This window comes from Bolinopsis microptera, chromosome 13 (genome assembly GCF_026151205.1).
Source record: "Bolinopsis microptera isolate Bmic1 chromosome 13, MBARI_Bmic_1.0, whole genome shotgun sequence".
Classification (NCBI taxonomy): domain Eukaryota; kingdom Metazoa; phylum Ctenophora; class Tentaculata; order Lobata; family Bolinopsidae; genus Bolinopsis; species Bolinopsis microptera.
This window is the reverse complement of record NC_087084.1, coordinates 2,594,773-2,621,279: the sequence shown is the minus strand read 5'-3', so window position 1 is coordinate 2,621,279 and position 26,507 is coordinate 2,594,773. Positions and strand designations below refer to the sequence as shown.

At 37.3% G+C, this 26,507-nt stretch overlaps 1 protein-coding gene and 1 long non-coding RNA gene across 6 annotated transcripts in view; one reads left to right on the top strand and one right to left on the bottom strand.

The window, feature by feature from the left end:
- Window positions 1–12,846, top strand: part of LOC134825338 (sodium/hydrogen exchanger 6-like) — a 168,436-nt gene extending 155,590 nt beyond the window's left edge. For 3 of the 5 annotated variants that reach the window (XM_063837517.1, XM_063837516.1, XM_063837518.1), the window contains 6 exons: window positions 10,045–10,198; window positions 10,567–10,587; window positions 11,163–11,263; window positions 11,364–11,452; window positions 11,560–11,677; window positions 12,204–12,846. In XM_063837517.1, the coding sequence (XP_063693587.1) occupies window positions 10,045–10,198; window positions 10,567–10,587; window positions 11,163–11,263; window positions 11,364–11,452; window positions 11,560–11,677; window positions 12,204–12,361 (641 nt within the window). In that variant the 3' untranslated portion in view covers window positions 12,362–12,846. Of the gene's footprint in view, window positions 1–10,044; window positions 10,199–10,566; window positions 10,588–11,162; window positions 11,264–11,363; window positions 11,453–11,559; window positions 11,678–11,843; window positions 11,890–12,203 lie in introns of all 5 variants that reach the window. The other 2 variants (XM_063837520.1, XM_063837519.1) reach the window with 2 other exon arrangements.
- The window catches only part of LOC134825342 (uncharacterized), a 40,185-nt gene continuing 14,199 nt past the window's right edge, over window positions 522–26,507 (bottom strand). Inside the window, exons 2-3 of the long non-coding RNA XR_010161536.1 lie at window positions 6,772–6,813; window positions 522–598 (exon numbers count right to left, since the gene is read on the bottom strand). This is a non-coding gene — a long non-coding RNA (uncharacterized LOC134825342). The remainder of the gene's footprint in view (window positions 599–6,771; window positions 6,814–26,507) is intronic.

The following is a 26,507-nucleotide window of genomic DNA, read 5'->3' as shown; positions in this document are numbered from 1 at the left end:
GCTACTACTGAGAACTCAACTAAGCAGATTGTTGCAGACTCTGTCGCTGGACTATCCTTCGAAGCCTCGTCCCGGCTCAACTGTGATCCCAAGTCCTTGGCACGACTAGTCAGACGGCTGGCGACTGGCGACTGGCAGCCTACTCTCATCCTGTCAACCCCATCTCCTTAGAAGACCTGGTGATTCCTTTAATGTTTACTTATTAATGTGTGATTTAAATTACTGTATCAGTATATTATCTATTATTCTTTGACCAAATTTCTGCTTAGTCAATTATCACGAAAAATCTAATAATAATTAACAAAAAACAAAATAATTAACTAATGAAATACGAATAATTATGCCTTTATTGCAAAGTTCAGTAGTGATCACATCAAAGTGGTTAGGTCTAGATATTAGCGGTAGTGATTTAGTCCGGTAGTGATTCAGTCCGAAAATATACCTCAATCCCTACCAATAGTGATTGGTAGTGATTCAGTCCGTTAGGGATTCAGTCTGGTAGTGATTCAGTCCGCTCACCTGTATTTCCTGCTATCACTGGTTGTGTGTTCCGGCCCTGTTAGGGTTCTTGGACAGCCAGGACTGTTTTTCTTTGCTCCTGATAAGATATTTATGATAAGATATTTATGAAAAATAAAATAAGGAGGAAAGGAATTATTCAACGTTTCAATGCGACAACATCGTAATCAAACGTGGGATCAACAGAAATTTGACTCTCATAAATAATATTCAATTCGGATTTCAAATATAATAAGGAGCTAAATAAAGTAGTGTTTAAACCAAATAAATTGATGAGTCTTATTATATGCTATAGATTGAGTTATACAATATCAATATATACATGTATGCAGAATTTGATATGTATGAATCATGATCCCACCTAATTTGTAAACGGAAATTATTGCGGAATCGAAACTTTTTAAATACAGTAAAACCCCGATTTACCGCGGAGTTTGGGGGAAAGGAAACATCCGCGGTAAATCGGGGTTCGTGGTAAATCGGGGTTTTGTTTGTTTACATTATACTAATTGTATCGATGTAAATACGTTTGGTCAAAGAAGAGTCAACCTAAAAGTAAATATTACATGGTAGTTCAGTACACTAATAAATATGTTGAGGATATCAACCTTAACAAGATCCTGAAATCATTCTCTGACATGTAGACTTCCTCAAGTCTCATGGAATTAAAATCAAGTCTGAGAATAGAAAGCTTCCATATCTGTATGGTACGACAAAAATGCACAAGGACCCTATTAAATTTCGATTCATTACATCTGGAAGAAATAGTTCCTTGCAGCAGTTGTCTGTAGCTGTTGGATTATGTTTGAAAACGTGTCTGAAAGTTGCTAAAAATTATTCTGGGATTAATCTTACTTCGGAATATGTATTTTAGCATGACGTGTCATTCTTTTTGTTAGTTCGTTTTCAATTTTTGATCTTAATTTTAATTTTCAGTACGTTTTACCTAAAAATATCATTTTTTAGCTAGCAGAATGGTTTTCAGAGGGCATTAATGAAATGTACTATGAGCTGGTCCCAAGTCCAGACGCCATTTTATTCTTTGTAATTTTCAATAACACTGTCTAGTCATTGACTACTGAATATACATGGAAACATATGTGGTCATAAGCTATCTATATTATACATTGCACATCGTTTATTAATTGTAATTAAAGCAAGTCATTGAATGTTTTATCTGGCAACAGTTATAGTGTGCACTGGGTAGGAATGTGAGTGTGTACTGTGTATTTTTTGTAGCTCGCTCAATGGTGAGTCTTAACGTAGGCCAATTTTATTTAGAGATATCAATTATATCATAGCCAAACTGGGGAAGGTTTTCATAGTCAACTTAAACAAGTTGTGATTACATTACATAAGCTGACGGTTATTTTCGATTTTCTCAAGATCTAACTGATAGAATTTGAAATATTTCCTTGTGTTTGAAGTCATATCTTACGTTTGGCACATAGAAATTCGCGCAAACTTGCTCAGATTATCCGTCTTATAGACATGTGACTATCTGGAAAGTTTAAATAAATTCTATCAGTTAGATCTTGAGATAATCGACTTTCGTCAAATATCGTACCAAAACCGCCAATTTGAGATATTTTAATGTGTTTGAAGTCATATCTCAAGTTTGGCACATAGAAATTTGCCCAAACTTGCTCAGATTATCCGTCTTATAGCCATGTAACTATCTGGAAAGTTTAAAGAAATTCTATCAGTCAGATCTCAAAATATATGCCTGCGTACCGTACCAATTTGTAATATTTCCTTGTGTTTGAAGTCATATCTCAAGTTTGGCACATAGAAATTCGCCCAAACTTGCTCAGATTATCCGCCTTATAGCCATGTAACTATTTGGAAAATTTTAAGAAATTCTATCAGTACGTAAGATCTTGAGATAATCGACTTTCGTCAAATATCGTACCGAAACTGCCAATTTGAGATATTTTAATGTGTTTGAAGTCATATCTCAAGTTTGGCACATAGAAATTTGCCCAAACTTGCTCAGATTATCTGTCTTATAGCCATGTAACTATATGGAAAGTTTAAAGAAATTCTATCAGTCAGAGCTCAAAATATATGCCTGCGTACCGTACCAATTTGAAATATTTCCTTGTGTTTGAAGTCATATCTCAAGTTTGGCACATAGAAATTCGCCCAAACTTGCTCAGATTATCCTTCTTACAGCCATGTAACTATTTGGAAAGTTTAAAAAAATTCTATCAGCTAGATCTTGAGATACTCGACTTTCGTCAAATATCGTACCGAAACCGCCAATTTGAGATATTTTCATGTGTTTGAAGTCATATCTCAAGTTTGGCACATAGAAATTTGCCCAAACTTGCTCAGATTATCTGTCTTATAGCCATGTAACTATATGGAAAGTTTAAAGAAATTCTATCAGTCAGAGCTCAAAATATATGCCTGCGTACCGTACCAATTTGAAATATTTCCTTGTGTTTGAAGTCATATCTCAAGTTTGGCACATAGAAATTCGCCCAAACTTGCTCAGATTATCCTTCTTACAGCCATGTAACTATTTGGAAAGTTAAAAAAAATTCTATCAGCTAGATCTTGAGATACTCGACTTTCGTCAAATATCGTACCGAAACCGCCAATTTGAGATATTTTCATGTGTTTGAAGTCATATCTCAAGTTTGGCACATAGAAATTCGCCCAAACTTGCTCAGATTAATTTTCTTATAGCCATGTAACTATCTGGAAAGTTTAAAGAACTTCTATCAGTTAGATCTTGAGATAATCGACTTTTGTCAAATATCGTACCAAAACCGCCAATTTGAGATATTTTAATGTGTTTGAAGTCATATCTCAAGTTTGGCTCATAAAAATTCGCCCAAACTTGCTCAGATTAATCGTCTTATAACCATGTAACTATCTGGAAAGTTTAAAAAAATTCTATCAGTTAGATCTCAAAATATATGCCCGCGTTCCTCTAGAACGCACCAATTTGAGATATTTTCTTGTGTTTGAAGTTATATCTCAAATTTGGCATATAGAAATTCGCTCAAACTTGCTCATATTGTCTGTCTTATAGCCATGTAACTATTTGGAAACATTTTAAGAAATTCTATCAGTAAGATCTTGAGATAATCGACTTTCGTCAAATATCGTACCAAAACTGCCAATTTGAGATATTTTAATGTGTTTGAATTCATATCTCAAGTTTGGCACATAGAAATTCGCCCAAACTTGCTCAGATTATCCGCCTTATAGCCATGTAACTATTTGGAAAATTTTAAGAAATTCTATCAGTACGTAAGATCTTGAGATAATCGACTTTCGTCAAATATCGTACCGAAACTGCCAATTTGAGATATTTTAATGTGTTTGAAGTCATATCTCAAGTTTGGCACATAGAAATTTGCCCAAACTTGCTCAGATTATCTGTCTTATAGCCATGTAACTATATGGAAAGTTTAAAGAAATTCTATCAGTCAGAGCTCAAAATATATGCCTGCGTACCGTACCAATTTGAAATATTTCCTTGTGTTTGAAGTCATATCTCAAGTTTGGCACATAGAAATTCGCCCAAACTTGCTCAGATTATCCTTCTTACAGCCATGTAACTATTTGGAAAGTTTAAAAAAATTCTATCAGCTAGATCTTGAGATACTCGACTTTCGTCAAATATCGTACCGAAACCGCCAATTTGAGATATTTTCATGTGTTTGAAGTCATATCTCAAGTTTGGCACATAGAAATTTGCCCAAACTTGCTCAGATTATCTGTCTTATAGCCATGTAACTATATGGAAAGTTTAAAGAAATTCTATCAGTCAGAGCTCAAAATATATGCCTGCGTACCGTACCAATTTGAAATATTTCCTTGTGTTTGAAGTCATATCTCAAGTTTGGCACATAGAAATTCGCCCAAACTTGCTCAGATTATCCTTCTTACAGCCATGTAACTATTTGGAAAGTTAAAAAAAATTCTATCAGCTAGATCTTGAGATACTCGACTTTCGTCAAATATCGTACCGAAACCGCCAATTTGAGATATTTTCATGTGTTTGAAGTCATATCTCAAGTTTGGCACATAGAAATTCGCCCAAACTTGCTCAGATTAATTTTCTTATAGCCATGTAACTATCTGGAAAGTTTAAAGAACTTCTATCAGTTAGATCTTGAGATAATCGACTTTTGTCAAATATCGTACCAAAACCGCCAATTTGAGATATTTTAATGTGTTTGAAGTCATATCTCAAGTTTGGCTCATAAAAATTCGCCCAAACTTGCTCAGATTAATCGTCTTATAACCATGTAACTATCTGGAAAGTTTAAAAAAATTCTATCAGTTAGATCTCAAAATATATGCCCGCGTTCCTCTAGAACGCACCAATTTGAGATATTTTCTTGTGTTTGAAGTTATATCTCAAATTTGGCATATAGAAATTCGCTCAAACTTGCTCATATTGTCTGTCTTATAGCCATGTAACTATTTGGAAACATTTTAAGAAATTCTATCAGTAAGATCTTGAGATAATCGACTTTCGTCAAATATCGTACCAAAACTGCCAATTTGAGATATTTTAATGTGTTTGAATTCATATCTCAAGTTTTGCACATATAAATTCGCCCAAACTTGCTCAGATTAATCGTATTATAGCCATGTAACTATCTGGGGGGGGGGGGGGAGCCAAGTAGATATTTGTAGATATTTGTAGATATTTGTAGATTAATGTAGAATGGATAATCCACGAAAAAAGTGGTTGACATTCTACAAATTTATACATTTATCTCCAAAAATTCAGTAGAATTTCTGGGCACATATTTGAGATTACATTTTTTGTAGATAAATGTAGATATTTGTAGATTATTGTCAATGGATAATTCACGAAAATTCTACAAATTCTACAAATTTATACATTTATCTCCAAAAATTCAGTAGAATTTCTGGGCACATATTTGAGATATACATTTTTTGTAGATAAATGTAGATATTTGTAGATTATTGTAATGGATAATTCACGAAAAAAGTGGTGAATTAACGTATCCAAATATCTACAAAAATCTACTTGGCTCCCCCCCTATCTGGAAAGTTTAAAGAAATTCTATCAGTTAGAGTCCAGAGATATTATGGGAGGTTCAAGCTAATTAAAAGATTCTTTGAACTTTTGAAAAGTAGCAAAAATTGAGAAAAATTGATAATCTAGGAGGGTATAGGGAGTTGGTTCAAACATATAAGTAATAAAACATGTTTTATTTTGCAGAATTATACAATATGCATATGTTATCGTCTTCGACTATAAGGGATGATGGGGCGATGACGTGATTATCTATATTATATTTTAAACTTGACGAAATTTCCCCGGCAACGGGGACATAGAAGAAAAAACACCGAAAATCGACCTCAAAATGACCCTCTGGTGATGCCAAACCCAGCTCGCAAATGGAGTTGAAACCTCGCCATTTTTAGCAGGGTTGTAGAAAAAGGATAGGAATAGGCTATAGCATTCTTAGAATTTTGATTTAGGCTTTAGATTTTTTATAATTAACGTCGGAAGTGAGGTTAAATAATCGTTAGAATAATGGCGTTATTTAAGCAAAGGTTTACTGTGCTGTTGCGTAGCAACGTTAAAATGCACGTGCGCGAGCAACCACAGATTAACAACGCGCGTTGTTATGCTGTATGCTACGTCATAATTTCAAAACTAGCTCACATTTACGCTCACGCTATGACTTATATTCATAACTTTGGTTGTGATTGGTATTTTTTGATGCGGTAAAAAGTATCGTTTTGGGAATCCGAATACTAACAACGCTGTCGCCATTGTTAGATAAATTCCATTATGTCTACTGTATTATAACAGAGCTGTATGATGAAGAGAAATTAAAACATAACTGATTTTTAAAATTTCCTCGAACAAAGCTTTCGACTAGCGGGTTTCTAGTAATTATATATGATAAAGTTCCAGGTGGTGACTAATTGAAGGCGTGTAAGTGTGAGGATGAAGAATCAGCCTTGATGCATGAGCTGGAAGGGTGAACGAGGTAAAAATATGTACATGGTACAATTTCATAGAAACTGAGAACAAAAATCCTTTACATCAGTACAGACCGATATGCTTGCCTTCAATTACAAACCTTGCTTTAAAAATGATATTGTTATTCAAGTTAAAAGCCTTCGAAGTTTTTTAATAAACTATCGCATGATATTGTATATCAATCAAATTGCAACTCTTAAGTTAACTTGTTGTTTAATTGTATTACTGAGTCATAAATGAACACTTGTCATAGTACGTACCTATATGGCGGTTGATCTGCAACTTGTCCCATGCTGATGAACCTGATAATTAAAATATTTGTTGTAAATATCTATAATATTCACACTAGATTCTAGACGGCAAAGTTCGAATTGCAGTCGGAACTGCAGAGTGGAGACGTACATTTTGTTAATTTACTAAAGTAACTGGTAAAAACACTTCTATGGAAATAAAACCAGGTTATATAATAAATTTATAGTCTATTAAACTACATCGATAATAGTATATTATATGGATAACAATAATAATAATATCAGTTTCGGCTGCTCAGGTCAAAATCCGAAAACCTATCATTTTATGCAGCCTAGATTTAATGATTCAAATAAGAAGCGCAGTGTTTCTAAAGTAAGCAGCATTTTAGACCGTAGACTTTTACAATAGCTGGATCAGCTGGCTTAAGGAAAAACAATATATGCTCTTCGCATAAAAAAAACACAATTAAAACGAATGCAAAATTTGTGAGTCTACTTCTAGGATGACATATCAAAAATATTTTTAAATAGGACTCAGGCAATCAGGCGTAATCTAAACTAGCTTTATATTAAAATCTCAGCATTTTGATCCAGCGAAAAATTCTATTTGTACCTCGACTCATATGTCATACGAAACAGTACACTAGAAAATAAGGCTCAACAATTTTAACTTCTGAAGGCGGCTCTGTATCATTCTACATTCTGACAACAGTCCTTCTATGCTATGTCAACAATTTTAAAACCTATTCATTCAACTTATAGGATTTCAAGGTATTACACAAGTGGCAATGATGAATCATGGATGATAATTGATTATTGACGAAAACTCGACAAGCAAGTTTGAAACCCAAAGTAAGAAATCGGGATCAAATATGATTGACACGTAACGCGCGCGTATAACATGTGCTTATCCAATGCGAAACTAAAAGTGGTGAAAATGGAAGAATCGACTGTAGAGTGATTTAGCGCGACCGCAACTATCACGTGCTATATGCCGCCACTAAGCGCGCTCAATCCCTACCTCGTGACTCTCGGGCGACCCTCACGTGACCGATTACACACCGATCTCGGTGTGTGACGGAAACTAGGAAAAAGCTAGTTTGAGCATCAAATAGGCATCAAAACACCGCTCACTCAGCAGCTGCAGAGTTTAATATCTACCTGCCACTCGCTTTCACTTACAGCTCACAGCTGCTTAAGTTATCCGGACCTCGGACCGGATTCTGCAGGAACGCTCTTCAGTTTGATAATGTTAGTCGGACTGACAGGAAACGGCTTTGCGTTCCTTTTCGAAAATGCAGAAATCAACAAATTTCTCAACATCACGCAACCAGCTCGGTAGCTATAAGTATAAAACATCTATAAATTTCAACTATTATAATACCTACATTTACAATTTCATCGTCAAAGATTTGAACCGTGGATTAGTAAATATCTGTCTTAAGCTGTCATAACATCCAAGCGAACATTCCAGAAGACACAGTACTAGCTGTTTCATATTTGGCGGGAAATCATTATATCAGCTCATGGTTATTTATTACCACTAGTGCCCGTCGGAGCCGCGCACACGTGCACACTCGTACATTGAGCTACCTATACTTTACACCCTTCTTACACCCGCTCGGAATCACTTCTTGTATTTTCTCTGTCAGCTGTTTCGTCTGCTCGATCGTCTGCTTGGTGACGGAGCCCCTGTGTCATGTATATAGATCATGTGCAATTCTGTAAAGTGTAAACCGGCTGCTATTCATTTTCTGTAACTCAATACATTGTTTTGACGATGTAACTGCTATCATCTTCATCATCGCTCTCAGCGAGTATAACCTCAGTCTTGCAGCAGAGGACAATAAGACAGTAAGTTTATAACATCTCAAATTTTATATATAGCGTTGTTTGATGGAGGCATGGTTTTGGGACTGTATAGTCAGTATATAGTGTTAGCTGTGCGGGGTACCTTGTGTTCTGGTGTTTTGTAGGACTAGCTGAGATCACACTGTTTGCTACTAACTTTCTGGATCTCAGCGAGATAGACCCTTATATTAGTTTTGGTAGAGTTGGTGGGAACTTGTGTCAGAATATATTAGGAGGGTGCGATGTAGCGGGGACTCACTGTACCCAGGGAATAGCTTGTACTTTTATCCTGACCCTGCTGATACCACTCATGGTTCCTTGTATCCTCACTATCATCTGCCTCGCCCTCATGCTGGTCTACATGAGACGACCAGTTCCTCGGTGCACCTCTGCTAGGAGGAACAGAACAGTCACTGTCACTGTCACCTACTTAACCCTCGTCTTTGTGATCTGTGTAGCTCCCTCTGTGATATATTATTTTGTTTATGTGTTCCTAATGTTGGGAATCCTGGGATTTAACCACAACCAGGGGACTCCTACTTATGATTTTATACTGGAAAACATGTTCATGTCCACCCTCCCGCTGTTGAATGCTCTGCTGACGCAGGTGGTTATTGTACACAGGAGTCAGGATCTGAAGAATAGTTTAAAGAGGGGTTATAAAGAGGGCAAAGTTACTTTTAAAGATAGGTTTACTAGTGGTAATACTGAGATTAATAAGAATGATGGTGAGCAGGTTTCTGCCAAGTTTATATCACACACAACATCTCCTGTTAATCAGGAACGTTCTACAATTCATTCCTAGTCTAAATACAGAAATTACATAAATTTGTTAATACATTTGGGAACGGTTTTTGTTACAGTTGTTTCGATATCATTTCTTTTGAAAAACAAAATAGAAAAATGACGACAGACGATTCACCTAATTTTTGGGTTATGATGATTTAATGATGTTAAGTAGGATAATAATAGGATGTATGTTATTTTCGTGTAACTTAATGTGAGACGCTATTGATTACGTATCTAAGTGCTATCGTTTTCTGTGGTCAGTATACTTACTGATCTAATAATAAACCCTCGTGTGTTTGATGTGTGTCTCTCAGTTGGAACCGATAAGATACTGTTAATTGCACTTACATTAACATTAACTCGTTATTGAAATAAGTTTTAAATAAAAAGGACAATAAGACCTCTTAATAAAATCGTTAAATAAAATTATACGACATAAAAACTACTACATCTGAGTTCAGATTTTGACGAAAATATTCGCGCTGGAAAGCTTCGTAAGTAAGGTATATCAGACAAACACCAGTATACAGACCCCAGAGGTAGGCAGAGCATCTCAATGCTATCTTCTCATAGGCTATCTTGGCCCAGCCTCTCTTTAAAAAAAGACTGAGACAAACATCAGTTAAAATTCCTCTCACCCAGGGCTGAGAGGAGCGATAGCGTTCGCGTTAGCAGCGGAGTACAGCGAAGGAGTTCCCAGGCGGATAATACTGACTACCACGCTGGTAATAGTGCTGGCAACCGTCCTGATCAATGGAAGTACCACTACCACTGTACTGGAGCTCCTTAGAATCAGGTCAGTGGTATGCCCTTATTTGGAAGTTATGTGTATGCCCTTATTTGGAAGTCACGTGTATATTCATATTTGGTGGTAACGTGTTTGGATACTGTGACTAAATGTGTTCGGTATCAAGCAAATTAGTTGAATAAGCAGTTGGGATTCTATATTCAACTTATATTTTCGGAAACATATCCACCTCAATTTTGAAGCACACCTGACAGTAACAGTACCAGATTATAGACTTTTAGTGATCCACCAATGTAACCACCAATGAAACCATAGAGCGTAAATCAATAGCTCAATATTATATCGTGTTAGCCAATAAACGATGTCTATTTAGCTCAATATAATATGGTGTTAGCCAATAAACGATGTCTATTTAGGATTGATCCCCGATTTGAACGGTAAGAACAGTTTACTGATATGCAGCAGCAAAGCCAAAGCAGCTAACCATCTTTTTTTCATGATAACACTTTCTCCAAAGTTAACATGTCGCTAGATGGAAGGGGCGATACACCTTACTTTTGACATAAAACATCTCCAATATATCTGTGTCAAAACTAGCGTGTATGGTCACATTTTGTGTCTTATATTTGTGAAACTTTACTTCAAAGCGATTTAAAGCAGCTGAAACATAACAAGTTTATAGCTACCGTCTATGTGCTATAATTTTATGTGTATCACTATCATGTGAAGCGTGTGCTATTTTTACCCTTTTAAAGCCATCTTAGTTGGGCTTCTAAACACCTATTAAGATCTACACATTTGATATATCATTAACAATTATATTATAAATTAACGTAGAACTGATTTCTGACCTATGACTATAAGTATGTTCATTTAAGATGATTGGAAGACTGAGAAAGCATGCCGTTTGATTGAATACTTATGAAAAGATGTCTTGTATCCGCGCTAAAAACAGCAATATTAACTGACGATATCTAATTGCAGAGTTGATTAATTAATTAATTAATTGCAGAGTTGGAATAGTGGAAGATGCTGAGACTGATCACATAATTAACCAGCTCGCTCAGAAACAAATAGGAGATGAAGATTTGCACAGGCTTCAGGAACAATCAGGTCAGCTTGTTATTGAGTTTAGTTGGTTCACTTTTTTCAAATTTCAGTTGAAGCTGTTTTCAAAATATTTCCTTGTGTTTGACCTGATACTCTCTACTAGGTCTGGGTGAGATGGGATGGAGGTTCCTTAAAACAGACTACTCTTACCTGGTGCCTCTCTTCACTATCGAGGGATCTACAGCTGAAGACGTGAGTAACGACTTTAAATGTATCATTCTAATTTAAAATCATAAGTTCAGAGTTATGTTACTTCATAGGGACGGAATATTGTTATATTATTAATTGTCACTCCGCAGGCGTTTCCCTGGTGTGGGCCTGTAGCAAGATGGCTGACTTCTGAAAGACGAGCTGATCGTCAAGAAAGTCTGGGAGATGACGACGTTTCAATATTAGAGGAATATATTCCCGTAGAAGGTAAACTGTTTTATTTTACAAAACAAGATTCATGCTGTATCAATTTAAAAACTAAATTTTACGTTTTTAAACGTAAAATTTAGTTTTTATTTAGTTTTTATTTGTAAAACTACTAGTATTATAGTGTGCCCTTCAAAAACGTATCTTCTATAAAGTCCTTAATCAGTTGAAGAGATAATATTTGGATCAAGTGAGACAGCCTGACTTAACTGGTATTGTAAACATGTGCATCTCGTGTTACTAATCGCGTGTTACTAATCTCGTATTACTAATCTTCTAATATTGTGAAATTATTGTTATCAGAATTTGTAATTATTCAGTCATCATGATTCAACTGATGACCAATATAATAAATGTTAGTCGTGAATTTGTAAGATTCTTGTGAGAAAAAAAATCCATTTATAACCAATAACAGAGTTTAGCATGTTGTGTAACTTTGATTAATTTTTTATACTGTTTTTATACAGTACAATTTGAATATCGATACCATAGCCGATTAATAAAATTAATAATTATTCACTTTCAGACACAGAAGCGATAATTTCACACCGTCGCTCTAAGTCGGAGATTCCAAGTAGCAGTAAACAGCACGTGACCAACAATACACGTGACCAACACGTGACCAACAGTATTCAGAACACTGTTCCTAACTCTTATCAGAACGAGGAACTTAATATGGAATAATATAATTTCAAAATTTACATAAATTAATGATTAATAAATGAAGATTGCAAATGAAAGTCTCACTTGGTAATTGGTATGTCTTCATTTTTCAGAAATAAGAAGCGGTGGAATTAAGAATTTGAAATTTTGTTTTGGCAATTGGCTGTTTGCGTGTTTGATTGGTTGTTGCTGATAATCAATGTAACGATTAGATTTCTTACTGACTTATCTGTTTAAATGTATTCAGAAGAATATCTTAGTTTCTCAGGTTAAAAGTTAGCCTCTGATATTTGTTTTCCAGGGATTTGACGGTGTTTGAAACCAAAAACTCAATTAGTTGACATCAGTTAATATTCAATTTATTGATATTAATTAATTAATTTGTCGTATTTTTACTGGAACTAAAACACCGTGCTGGCACGTGTTTTGATGGAGTGTTGTGTTTTAATGAGCGTACATCCTAATATTTGAGTTATAAATAAGGGGTCGTTCACATATTACGTTATCAGCCGAGGGGGGAGGGGGGGGGGGGGGGGGGTTCCAAATGATTACGCTAGTGTAATTTTGACACAATATCTATGTGTAAAACTGATCAAGGAGGGGGGAGGGGGTTACAAATTTGCCAAAAAGTGATTACTTAACATGTGAACGGTTCCATAAGAGGTATACATACGTGGCCGGATAAATTGCGATAAATTACAAAAGTTTTGAGTAATCCTCGTATAATACTCGTTAGTGTCAAGTAGATATCTATTAATAGATATCTATTAATATATACTATTAATATGTAAATGTCGATAAATTGGAGATTTGAAAAGAACTTAATTTGTTAACTTGTGAACAACTTTAAGATCAGCTTTACCCTAACGGTGCAGTGAATGAAGATAAACTGGAAGCTTTTGTAATATGATGTCCTTGGCTGATGACAATCGTAGTTTTTTATTTCATCACAATTTGATCACATGTATTTATTTTTCGCTTTCAACGGTTAAGTTGTGTTTTGGGCAGTTGAGATGTATTTTCGTGTGTTAATACTGTACCTCGTTTTATCAAACTATGAGTGACTCCTCCCCCCTCCCAATCTCCAATTCCTATCCCTCCCGCTTACAAATTAAGAGCGTGGTTTGTATAACAGTCGCTTTAACGTGTATTATTGTTAGCTGTGTAAATAGAGCTCAGTTTACTGTTCTTATATTTTCTTAATCTCTACTCTCAGTGATTGTGCATTTTAAAGCTGCATTTTTTCTTGAATATTTAATTGTGGTATGATAACAGATTGGTTTGAGCTTTTTGTTAGATTTAGATTGTTAAATGATCTTAACCTGATTAAAAGTTGAAGGAATTTTCTTGAACTTGAAATAGTAGATAATATTAATGTCAATGGTAATATAAACGGTAAAGTCCGGGAATGTAATGTACATTAATATGTACATTATAATGTAATGTATATTTGGTATCAGATATAAACATGATTAATTGAACATATCTGATGTGGAGCTGCATGTGATCCGGTTTGAGCTATCTTGAGTATTTGAGCTATCTTGAACAATTTGAGCTATCTTGAGTATTTGAGCTATCTTGAACAATTTGTCTCGTGGATTCAAGTGGTAGGGTATTTGTGTAGAATCTATGTATTTGTGACGTCCTGTTTAATGAAGTTCAATAAATGGTAAAATTAAAATTGTAAATTGATTTCTACGGTTCAAGTTCTAAAACGACAAACGGATTTTCGGATCTATTTCACAGTGCTGGCAAGCACGAGCGGTGTCTTTATTGGGGGTATACTATGTACCCCCTTTACTATTGTACCCCCTTTACTATTATACCCCCTTTACACCCCCTTTGGTACACGTCGGAAGCCTCTTTCGTGCACGCGAAGCGTGCACTCCGGCCGGAGGCGGCGGCCGAAGGCCGCCGCCTCCGACAGGAGTTTTTCAGGCATTAAGACTCATCGGAAGTCGCTCAGCAGATATATTTTTAGTTCAAAACATTCTAATTTGATGTCAAAGATGACAGGAATAAAAAATAGTTATGCTGAGATTTTTAAGAAATTTGCATAAAATACTCGCCAGCACTGTTATACGAAATTCGGTAAAAAACCCAAAATCGCCATATTCAGGTGCCTTAAAAACCATGTTAAAATTGAGTTAGAGATCTGAAATTTTTTAGGGCGTCTAGACGTTGACCAAATCGACTGCAAAAAAAGTTTCAAGTTTCAGGAGCATCGGAAAATGGGTTTTCTAGAACCCCTGTTTTACGACAGATTGTCGTGATATATACATACATATATACATATATATATATATTCAGGGATAGACGCTTTGCCAGTGAATTATAGCCTGTATTTAAGTGTCCGTAAATTCTGAAGTATAAAAGATACAGCCATTTCGGACCACAGGTCTTGAAGATAATTGTTTAGACTTCAGTTTAGATTATGTTAAAAAGTAATTCAACGTCATCATCACCACTTGATGACGTCATCAAGTTAACCATTTTTAAAACTTGATTTTTCACAAAGTAGTCATTTTTTAAATCGATTTTACGCCATTGAGGAGTAATTTTATTCAAAATTTGAGGAAATTTTTATCCTAGATAATTGTTTAAGCATTCTCAAAATCTACCGGAAAGTGTTTCTAGCTTGCTCCTTCATAAAGATATTCGCTATTGAAGTTAGTGCTTTTTTAAAGAATAATTTTATAAAAACACTAATTTTACGTTCTAGTATTCTCTGGTGTTACACCATCCCTTGGGTTGTGGAGCTCAATTTTGCTTTCTAAAGGTCTAAATTGTGTCATAGGCTAGTTTTAAAGTTGAAAATCGAAAAGTTGCACACGTGGGGCCACGCCCAAATTGATAGAAAATTGCTAAAATCACTGAAAATTACTGTTTTCACCAATTTCTGTCAACTTTGGAGTGCCGTTGTGATAACAGTTCTTCTTGAAATACTTTGAAACTTTTCATGCTTATCAAACTATATATAAAACACCATCACGCAAAAATTGACGGTGATTCAATATTAGATGCGGACGCAACGGCCGCTTAAGGTTTGCACGTGCGAAAGGTTAAAATTTTGCTCATTCGTGATTTTGAACAAATTCTGCTTTGCCACGACAGTTTAATGTCATTATATATGAATTTAATGCCAACTTGAATGAGTATAAAGTGGCATATTCAGTCAGTGATCCGATCGACCGATATGCTTACCTAAACACAAGGAAATGTTTTTAAAGGAAAAATTTCGAAATTGTTGAAATCACCTCCCTATTAATATTAATGAAATTATGAGTTTACATTTCGGCTTTGTAAAGTACCCTGACATTATAATCAAAAAGAGATGATATTTGACCAAAACCCATAATCATGGGTAGAGTGGAGCGCTGCCAGTGTCTCTCTTTCCCGAACAAAAGGCAATGATATCAATTTGAATGACCGTTATCAAATGCAAAATTATACCGAGAATGAAATCGGTCGCTCGCTTTTCCCATTCATTTACAATTGAAATAGATTACATGTTATAAATCGAAACTTATTACAATTCGTAAGCCAAGAATGAGTGGGAAAAGCGAGCGACCGATTTCATTCTCGGTATAATTTTGCATTTGATAACGGTCATTCAAATTGATATCATTGCCTTTTGTTCGGGAAAGAGAGACACTGGCAGCGCTCCACTCTACCCATGATTATGGGTTTTGGTCAAATTACTTGTTCAAAACAAAACAATATAAATAAAAGACTGCACGTCAGAGGTCAAAATAGCTTGTTTATGTTAAAAAGTGGTTCCTAACTTATCTAAACACGAGGAAGGGGAATATGGATTGTTTTTTTTAATGAAATTATTAGACATGCATACATAAGTATTTTCGAAAAATCGATTTAGATATTTCAAAAACATTTTAGGGTTTCAACAAATTTATTTTCATATTTAATACGTCCATAATACCGAAAAAATAGGTAATAAATTGTGAAAGAACCTCTATAGCTAACGTCAGAACTAATCGGCCGCGCAAATAATGTTTTTTGCAATCCACAATTTCGGCGTAAGATCTATATTTCTGTTCATAATCATATGAATAGATATTATGCGGAATGACAGGTTACTGGGCGGCGCTCAGCCTGTCATTCCGCCAAATCTTTATTATGTTTATGAACATAATAGCCTGGGGTCCCCAGGTAAAATGACAGGCTGAGCACGGCCCAGTAACGAAACTCACCACTGGGCCACGCCACGCCGAGCTGCGAAAAATTGACATCGTGAATCATAGTTGGTCAATTCGTACAAAATTTGTAAAAAACTTGTAAAAAATTCGTACAGTTCGGCACCTTTTAAAAGTTCGGGATTATACAGAAAGCTTGGACACACATCAAAGACATCACCAGAACCATTATACAAAAAATCATGAAACCCAACAATTCCAACACTGTGGAAAGAATCCCATGGAATCTTTTCCCCAAAGCCTGGAAAAACTGACTACCAACCAACCAAATCATGTCGCACTATCACCCTTTCCTCCAGTGAGGTTAAAACGACAGTGAGAAAGGATACTGTGGCATATGCAACACACCTTAAGATCCTAAACACATCAAACAAACGACAATTGGCTTTAAGAAAAGGATGTTCAATCCGAAGCACCCTTCATAAAGTACTCACCCATCGAAGCGCAGGATAGCTAAGAAGGGATAATGTCATAGCGTCTTTCTAGATATAGAGGGAGCTTTTGATAATTCTCTTTTCAAGGCTATTTCTGACGGCTATCAAACCTCGAAAAGCGGATCTGGCCACTGCACAATGATTACAACATGGGGAACTAACAGAACTCAATCACATTAAATTCAGAATGATAAGTCGACAAGGGTCGGATCCGGAAGGTGCCCTCAAGGTGGCATCTTTCCCCTTTCCTCTGAACCGGTATCCGATGACTCCTGCCTACACCCAAGAGACATACCAGTTATCTGCACAGCTTGCAGACGATCTGCTCTCTCTAGCGGAGGGGAATGATTAGATATCATCTTGAACCGAACACGCAAAACCTTCAACACAATAGAAAATGTCCAAACCAAGATCTATCCATAAGCGCACTCAAAACTCAAATAGTCATGTTTACCTGAATAAGAAATGACACTAACACCTGTGGTGGTGGGTAACACCAACTATAGTCCTATCCAAATCTGCCAATTCCTAGAGAGACCCTCGACAGCAAGCTCATTTCAATGACATATCACCAATACCACCAAAAAAACTACGGCATTTCCCTTATGCAATTTAGAAGAGCTGTCGCCCCACGTGGGGTATGAGCCCTAAAAGCATGCAAATGGATGAACAAACCGCTGTCTTCAACCTATCTATCATACTGCTGTATATATGGATTAAGCAACTCAAACAGACACCAACACCGAGAAGTTCAAACGAGTTCAGCATTGCATGAGAATGCTGTCTGGTGCATGCCTAGTTCTCATTCCTCATCGCACTGAACCCACCTCACTAACACTCCAGATATCATACTTTTCCTGAGAGGTGAAGCAGCTAAGGAACAGCCAGGCTTCAAGCCTATGGAAGCCAACCCTCGAAACTATCGCCCCCAGAAAGGTACCCATCTACAACTCACAACCACTATCAACCAAACAATTCATGGAAAGATCTCAACATACCACTCAAAGCAAGAAGACCTATCTAAAATAACCAACCATGATGCTTGAACGCGCTATCACACGGTCACCCACTCACCCTGGACCTGCAACATGATAGAGAGGCTCACTCCAAAACAACCATCACAACATCCCCATGAAACCATCACCTGCAACCCAGAGAACGGTCACGCACAGACTCAGTAGCGGGCTGGTATTATATTATCACCACAGACAACAACAAACAATACACTAGAGTAATGAGCATTCAAGCTTCCCGATTATTGCACCTTTTATCAAACTGAACTCACTGCCATCATCGAAGCGTAAATATCTACATCAACTTATTCAAACACACACAACATCATATGTCATACAGTCTCTCGTCTATTCAAGCCATATCCTCAACCTTCAACGAGATAGACTACTAGAGACTGTTACGACACCCTCCAACTACACTCGGATCCACTAACCCTTAGAGATCAGATGGATTCTGCACACATTGGATTGTGGGGTAATGAAAAAGCAGACGAGCTGGCCAAAAATTGGTAACAACCATTATCCCTTTGAATGCCCAATTCAATCTTACAGCAAACGCCTGATCACGACAAAGTCCAAAAACTAATAAGAATCATGGATTACTGATGTCCTGAACCACTAAACGGACACTTGACATAAAAAAACATCAACATCATCAAAATCTCAACACTACTCTCAAGTACAACAACAAAATTATAGAACTGCAGTCACCACTCATCACGGGAGGACATGTGCACAACAAACACCACACACCAATCGCAAATCAGACACAAGTGCATGTCCTAAATCGGGGCGACGAAGATGAACTTCTCACACTTTCTCACAGTAGCCCGCCTATTGCCCAGAATAAGAGACAATAATTCCGGGACTACTACCTCTCCTGCAATGACATATTCGACAACCAACACATCCCACCATTCCAACTTTACAAACCACACTAAAAGCTTAGGTGCCCAGAGATTGTACCAACAGTGGAACATAGCGAACTAGTTTAACGCCGTCTTATTTCGCCTCTCGCTAGTCCACACTCAACCGCCACTTAGCGTTATCCATGACACACCCCCACAACACTTACCATCATCCTGATTACACATCTTGATTCCACGGCATCCTCCCACAGGACTCCATACCCCCAGAGACGGCAAAAGCATTCAATCTATCCTCTCGTGGCCAACCAAGCCAGCCTCTCTAAAAAAAAAAAGAAAAAAAAAAAGGGTCGGTTACGTTATGGGTCAAAATGGGCGTGCCCTCCTGGGTTTTTTCTCCACGGTCAAAAAAATGTCTCCAAACAAAAGCGATTATTCATACCTTCAGGAAGGTCTGTGCTAAGTTTCGTTAGTATGGTACATTTGGCAGGTTCACTTCATAAATGTCCATAAATGACTGGACTACACAACTTAGAGTTAACTTTAGAGAAACTCTAAGTCATTTATCTCAAATTAAGCGGTTATGTCCATATCAACCTTGTGGCGACAATGTTTAACGTAAATGTAAAAATCAGAGTAATATAAAAAAAGTGTATGTTTAATAAAGTGCTAGCTTCATAGTTTTAGAATTGTATAGATTAAAGTTGGTCGTTTACAATCTAACAATCGATCGTGCCTAATTTATGGCCAGAGAATAATAGTCATTGTTTTCGATAGTTTTTCATGTCGAATGACTGAACACTTTGCACTTTGGTATTTAAACGTACCAAAAGTTTATTTAAGTTTGTACCGATGATAATGCAATTTCGGATACAACTAGGTTTAAGCCGTAAGTCTAATTCCAAACACACCGCACACCTACACACCAATCAGTATTACAATTTGTAACCGTATGTTGGCGGAATTCTTCCCAACCACGGCACTCGTTTTATAGAAGCTACTTCTACAATGGTCCTAGAGAACGGCCGTAAAGTAGCCAGACTTCTTGTCTCCTGTACTTGGCTGACACATGTGGATTAAATTAGAAATCCTATGATATAAATATAATTGCTCCTCGGACTTGAACAAACTCCAACTTATCTATAATCCTTCTAAATTCGTTAGAGTTTCAATGGACTGGTGAAAAAAATCGGTACAGTACTCCCGCTTGTAATGAAGCAATGAAAACAACCAAAAAATATCACAATATATGACAACAGTGTAAAAGCAGAAACTTGCTAACCGGACCATTCACCACCCGCCACTGTCAAGAAATTATTCACTGTTTTTAAAAGCAGACGTTAGCATCTGTAACAATACAATCAGCTAGTCCTTTAGCTTAATATAAGCAAAACTATAAGGGATTTTGGGAGAACTAGGGTAAAGTCAAATTCTAAAATTTAGTGAGTTACACGTGGTTTTATTGACATGAAAAACATTTGCAATTATTACGCTATGCAAGCGCGCACTGAGGGACTTATACGTCACGACGCCACAGCTTATTATGCAATAACACACGCGTTACACGGACGCTAGAGATTGGATCTTTCGGCGAACACCGATTCTTTACAGTTTGTCACAGCTGATAAATCTTAGCCAAATTTGGAGACTACAAATTTTTCGTTAACTGGTCCTTTAATATTTACTACAGGGTGGCCCATAAGTGACTACCCACACGCAACCTCTTAATAACCTCTATATACTTCAGGCTTCACATAGCCATGTGTATACGCGTACTGCGGGACGCGCTACTCTGCAAGCTAAGCAGAGAGGGCAACTTCAGCTATAAAAAATGAAAACCAGTTTCCTTCACGCTGATAACATTAATTAAGTAATATTAACACGGCAGCTTCATCTAATAGAAATGTCACGTTACTCTCACGTTACTTAGCCTGCCATTCAGAACGATCTCTGGCGGATCATTGAAGCGCACTGACTCATAAGAATATACATGTCCCTACAGGAAAAATTGCAATCAGAAAGTGACTCTTGAATCGAGTTTATTCACTCTGACCCATTCTTTTCTTGAGACCCTAGTAAGCTTACACTTAACCCAACCTGATTGTTAACGTGTTTTATATCTACTTTTAACAAGCGCGCCCGAAGTGGCGCGAAGCACATGGTTAGGTAAAACGCCAGCCAGTAAGTCTGCTACTGGGTATGTTGTATGGGGTATGAACCTGCCCGCGCAACACTGCGCCGCAGCCGCGGCTTCCCCCTTATCGTGTAAAGTGTAACGTACCGTGGGGTCACGATAAGTTAGAATGTTTTCTAGAGAGTAGAATTTTCAATTACTGTCCGCGCCAGCCTGTCAATTTCCGCCGAATCTCTATGTTAATGAACATAAAGCCTCAGGTCCCCCAGTAAAATTTTACCAGACCACATCTGTCATACCTTTTGGAATGATCAGTGAGTTTCGTCTATGTGCCATATTGGAGTGCGCGGCTTTTGACAAAATGAAATGTATGTGTAAAACTTTTATCTATGACCCCAGCTTTAATGTTATAAACAACCGAACGAGATAGGCGGAATGACAGGCTGGAGCGCGGCACATAACAAGTAAGTGGTAAACTATTAAGGTCGCGTAAATTAGACGAAATTCTTGATTTTTGTCAGCATATTGTTACAAGCTCAGTTCCTTAAATCAAAAAGATCTTGCTGAAAATTTGTCAGAACCATCTAATCAACTTAAATACAGAACCTAAATTAAATGGGGAGAGATTGGCTGATAGAGGTCTAAAAATGACAAAAAATATAAATTCGTTTGTCATACGTTGTATGAACCCCCGCGCACGAAGTGCACGGCTCCCCTTGGTATCGTCGAAGACGATACTTTGATACTAGAGTGAAAGCGACAGAGGGGGTTCACCACGTGATAAAATAAATTCGGTTGATTAACTCAAATTTCTGAGCATCGAAATTGCTCAAACTAATTTAAGTTTATTAAAACATAAGTGTTTACGTACGCTGACCAATTTTCAACAAATTTTTATATGGAAAGTATTTGATACAGTTTCGTATCCGATACATGTTCGTATCTGAACATTTCGTATCCGCGGCGGCGCGCGCTTCGCGCGCGAAAAAGTGGCATGCAACGTAAGTCAAGGAAGTATTTTAAAAAAAAAAAATAACTTTTTTGGATTGTTACCGAAATAATGTGCTGGCCGAAAAACCATTCAAGTGCAATGGTCACGCGCGCGTTCTTACGGTCGATGGTGCACGGCCTAATACATAATAGCAGGAATTTAAGAAATGATAAAATAATACCACAAAAATCAACGAATTTTGTCAAATTACAACGATTTTTACAGTTACTGAAGTTTCCAATTAAAGCCGCGATAAGCATCAAATATGGTATCCAGCTGGATATACCTTTTTGGAATAATGAATGAATTTCGCCTAGGCGAAATTCATTCATTATTCCAAAAAGGTATGACAAAGGGTCAAAGTTGACATACGTTGCATGCCACTTTTCGCGCGCGAAGCGCGCGCCGCCGAAGGCGGATACGAAACATGTATCAAGGTCAAAGGTAATTGTCACAGCAATGCCAGGAGAAAAGTCCCAAGACCAAAGATGCAAGAAACTGCCACTAACTGCCATAACTGCTACAATCGTTATAACTGCCACTAACTGCCACTAAAGTCTAATTTGTAACTGCTACTAACTGCAGCTTTAGCGCGAGCGAACTGTGCCGCGCCGCGCACTCGATGAGGCTTCTCACAGGCTAGATCGGCGAGATGCGCTACTGGTGCCCGCGCCGAGCTGACAATGAATTAACTCGTCAATTAAACTGCTGCAATCGCAAGCCGTTTGCAGCATTTGTGGCAGTTTCTTTGCACTAAGTCTATGAGTAAAAGGTACTACAGTGTACGAGCAGGGGCCATAACGAAGAAAATATATGCTTTTTAAAAACATATAGACTTTTAAAAAAAACATATAAACTTTTTAAAAAAAACATATATAACTTTTTCGCAAAAACATATATACTTTTTTCAAAGAACATATGGTTTTTGAACGATATATACAATAGATTTGCGGAAAAAACTACATTGTTTTCGTAAGGCAACCTTCCGTAACACGTGATTTCGAGAAGGGGCCTGACGAAAAATATAAGTTTTTCCGCAGATGTTCAGGTAGTACCACCTCTACACTGTGGAATGGTGTTACAGCTACCGAGACAAACAATTGCTTGGATCAATTCCCAGCTGTTCCCAGTTTTCAGAGTGAATCATCACATAGACACGGAATTAAAAAATGTTTGTAGATTACCAACCTACCAGACGCGCGCCGAGTAATGACACAGAGATTTTACGAGTATCACCCGTTTAAAAAATTTGTGCAATTACAAAGCGATGGTCAAGACGCTTTTTGGGGTAACATACGTTTTTTTATCACGAGAACTGAAAAAAAACGCGATTTTGTCGCGAGAATGAAAAATCTGCGATTTCCTTTGTCCTCGACACACTAGTAGCAATTTACAACGACTCTCGTGAGTGACTTGACTTTCGTTCGTGATTAATGAAGATTTCAAATGTTGTTAACTGATAGTTTGAAGAACGTTTGCTCCAGGGATGACAGCCTGTTGAGGTGTGCAGAGGATAAAATTCGCAGATTGTCGCGTTTTGGATTTGAATGATTATCAGGATCATTTTGTTGTTTAGGACTTTTCGCCTCGATTGCAGCTTAAGATTACAATGTCAGGAAGTGATCTTCTTCTTTCCTCAATGATACAAACCTAAACAAATTGCAACCAGGCCATATTTGCTCATCGCGAGGATTTGATTGTATCGCCAAGTTCATTTCCGAGTCGATGTCACTATCCTTTAGTCTCGGATACGGTCTGCATATTTAATGAAAATTATTTAAGTATCCAGTCTTTGTCGAATTTATCACATGACGAGGGGTGTGAATATTTTACTTCCAATGATTGGGTTGATTGCGGAGAATTTGTTTCTTGAAGCGTTGTGAAATAAAAGTCCTCTTTTGTGGGTTTGCGAAATTACGGTACCCAGTCTCCCGACTATAAAGTAAAATGTGCGGTAAGTTGTCGGTGATCATTTTTACCATTAGCGGCAAATGTGGCGACGCATTTTTTTGAAATTGGTGCGGGAATTGTGCGGTTTCTTTTGCATTTCTGAAGGACTTTTGAAATTCAAATGCGTAAAACCGCCCTCGTTCCATACAAAGCCTTTGGTCTCCACATATAAATCCTGTCGGTGGTGGTATCAAAGGGATGAGTATCTGGGCCTAGCCGTCGCTCGACCCTAACAATCATCCAGCGCTTGATGATAAATCCCGTGTGTTCGCCCTTAGAGCCATGAATCTAAGTTTATCGGATCTATTATTTATAAACTATAATTAAAATTTTTTGTATTAACCCTAAATTTAATATCATCTGGTTGTCTAGACAAAACCTGCTAACGGAACATAGGAGGGTCTTCTAAAACTGAGCGGCTGATTCGCAATGCTAAGAATTGAAGATAGACATGTGATACTGAAGGAAAGCATTAGCTAACATAGCATGGTAAAACTACGATTCGTCGGCTGAGATATATATGAGCGTAGAGCAGAATTCACGAGACCATAAAGGACGCACGAGATAATACTGACCTAATCCGTGACACACAAACGTAGTTGCGCTAGAGCGACCACCTTGTACTAACAATCAGACAATATTAATGTATATTAAGTCGTGTTCAAATAAGTCTATTTACCCATCCCCACATTCAATATAAGTAATTGGTATCATAAAATAGCGATTAATAGTAGAGACAGTTACGACGGGGCAAGCAGAACCTTTATTGGATAGAAATTAATGCTAGAAATTTATTTTAGGAAAGAAATGAACGGACTGGAAATTTAAGGATAGTGGAAAATACGGAATAGATGGGAATATTACTTTATAAACTTTACATGAAAGACGCCATTGAACGGCTAGGGGATCAATGTACCGATGATGTTGGAAATTCATGAGTCTATCTCAATTTAATATGGGATGAAATTGAAGATAGGACAATTACGGTATACGTATAATGAAAGGGACCAGTAAGGCGAGGATTGGTACTGTTTTGGGGCAGTGAATCGGGATCAGGGGGCTCAGGAAAGATGGTGCTGGAAATTAGAATGGGATAGAAATTTGGAAGGTGGATAGGCAACAGATATTGAAGAGTAAGTAAGTTTTGGGCCAGACGGGACATTGTTGTAGTGGGATTGTGGTGGGAATGGAGGTTAAGAGGATAGAGTATTGGTATTATATTATGAAGTATTGTTAAGAGTTTGGAGTAAGTAGGATGAAAGTGGATGTTTTAGGTATTGGAGGTTTATTTTGTGGTGGATTTGGGGATTATTAGTTTGGGGGGGGAAGACAGAAAAAGAGATAAGTTGATGGGAAGAGGGGAAATACACTGATTATTAAAAGATAGATGGGGATATGACTCACGAAGAAAGGGGGTTTGGTTGGTTTGTTGGTTGGGGTGTTAAGATACTGTGTGAAAGTTGGGTGGAATGGGTTGGTGGTATTTGTATATAGGGGTGGTGGGTGATTGTTGGATAGGGAGTAGTTTGGGATGGTGATTTGGTGTGAAGAGGTAGAGAGTTAAGGTTGATATAGGAGTGTTGGTTGGGGATTAGGGGATTGGGGGTTTATTGGTAGTGGGGGTGGGCTGGTTTTGTGTTTTGGGGGTGTGATAGTGGATAAAGTTTTGTTGGGTATGGGGTATGGGTGGAAAGAGTTAGAGGTTGTATGGGATTGTTGGTGGGGAAAGTTAATAGTGTTTTTGGTGAGTGTGTTTGGGGTATTGTAGTGGTATGTAAATTATGAGAGGGGAAAGGTTAAGTTATGAAAAAGTTAGGGGGGGTGGGAGTTGTTGTGGTAAAAAGGTGGGAAGGAAAGAGTTATATATAAGGAATATAGTATGAGGAATATATATAGGGGGAATTTATGGTACTTTTTTTTTATAGGAGGTAATTTTGGGGTCAGTGTGATTGTATATATATGAATTGGTGTGTATTGAGGGTTATATGTTTAGGGAGTATGGGTGTAGTATGAAATTGTGGTTGTGGTAGGTAATTTGGGGTATTCTAGAATTGCCGAGATACTAACTTAAATTACAGGACGATGGTATGGGTTGGTGTCCCAAATCCCATTATGGCATTTTTTGTAAGTATACTATACGTTACGGGTCACCGACTGTGTAATATTAGTAAAATAATTAAGAGAAGACCTTGGAGGTGGAGCGATTAGAAGGACACAAGACTAAGCATGGGGCTATTTGTTTTAATTATTGAGGGATTAGTTGTTTTTTGTCGGTGAGGAAGAGAATGGGGATGAGTCAAAAAATGGGGGGTAAGGTCTAAGTATTGGGTTGTGGTGATGTAGGTGGGTAATTGTTGTTGCATGTGCATGTGGATAAGGGATAAAAGACTAAGGGTTTTAAAGAATGATAGGGAAGTTAATGCGAGGTGGAGAGCAGAGAGTTTGAATTTTTAGATCTCTTAAATAGAGGAAAAAATATTGGGGTGGGGTGTGGTTGATCAAGATATGATATATTATAAGAATGAGTAGGATAGGGGGGGGGATGGGGGGGGAGTGGTGGGTGTG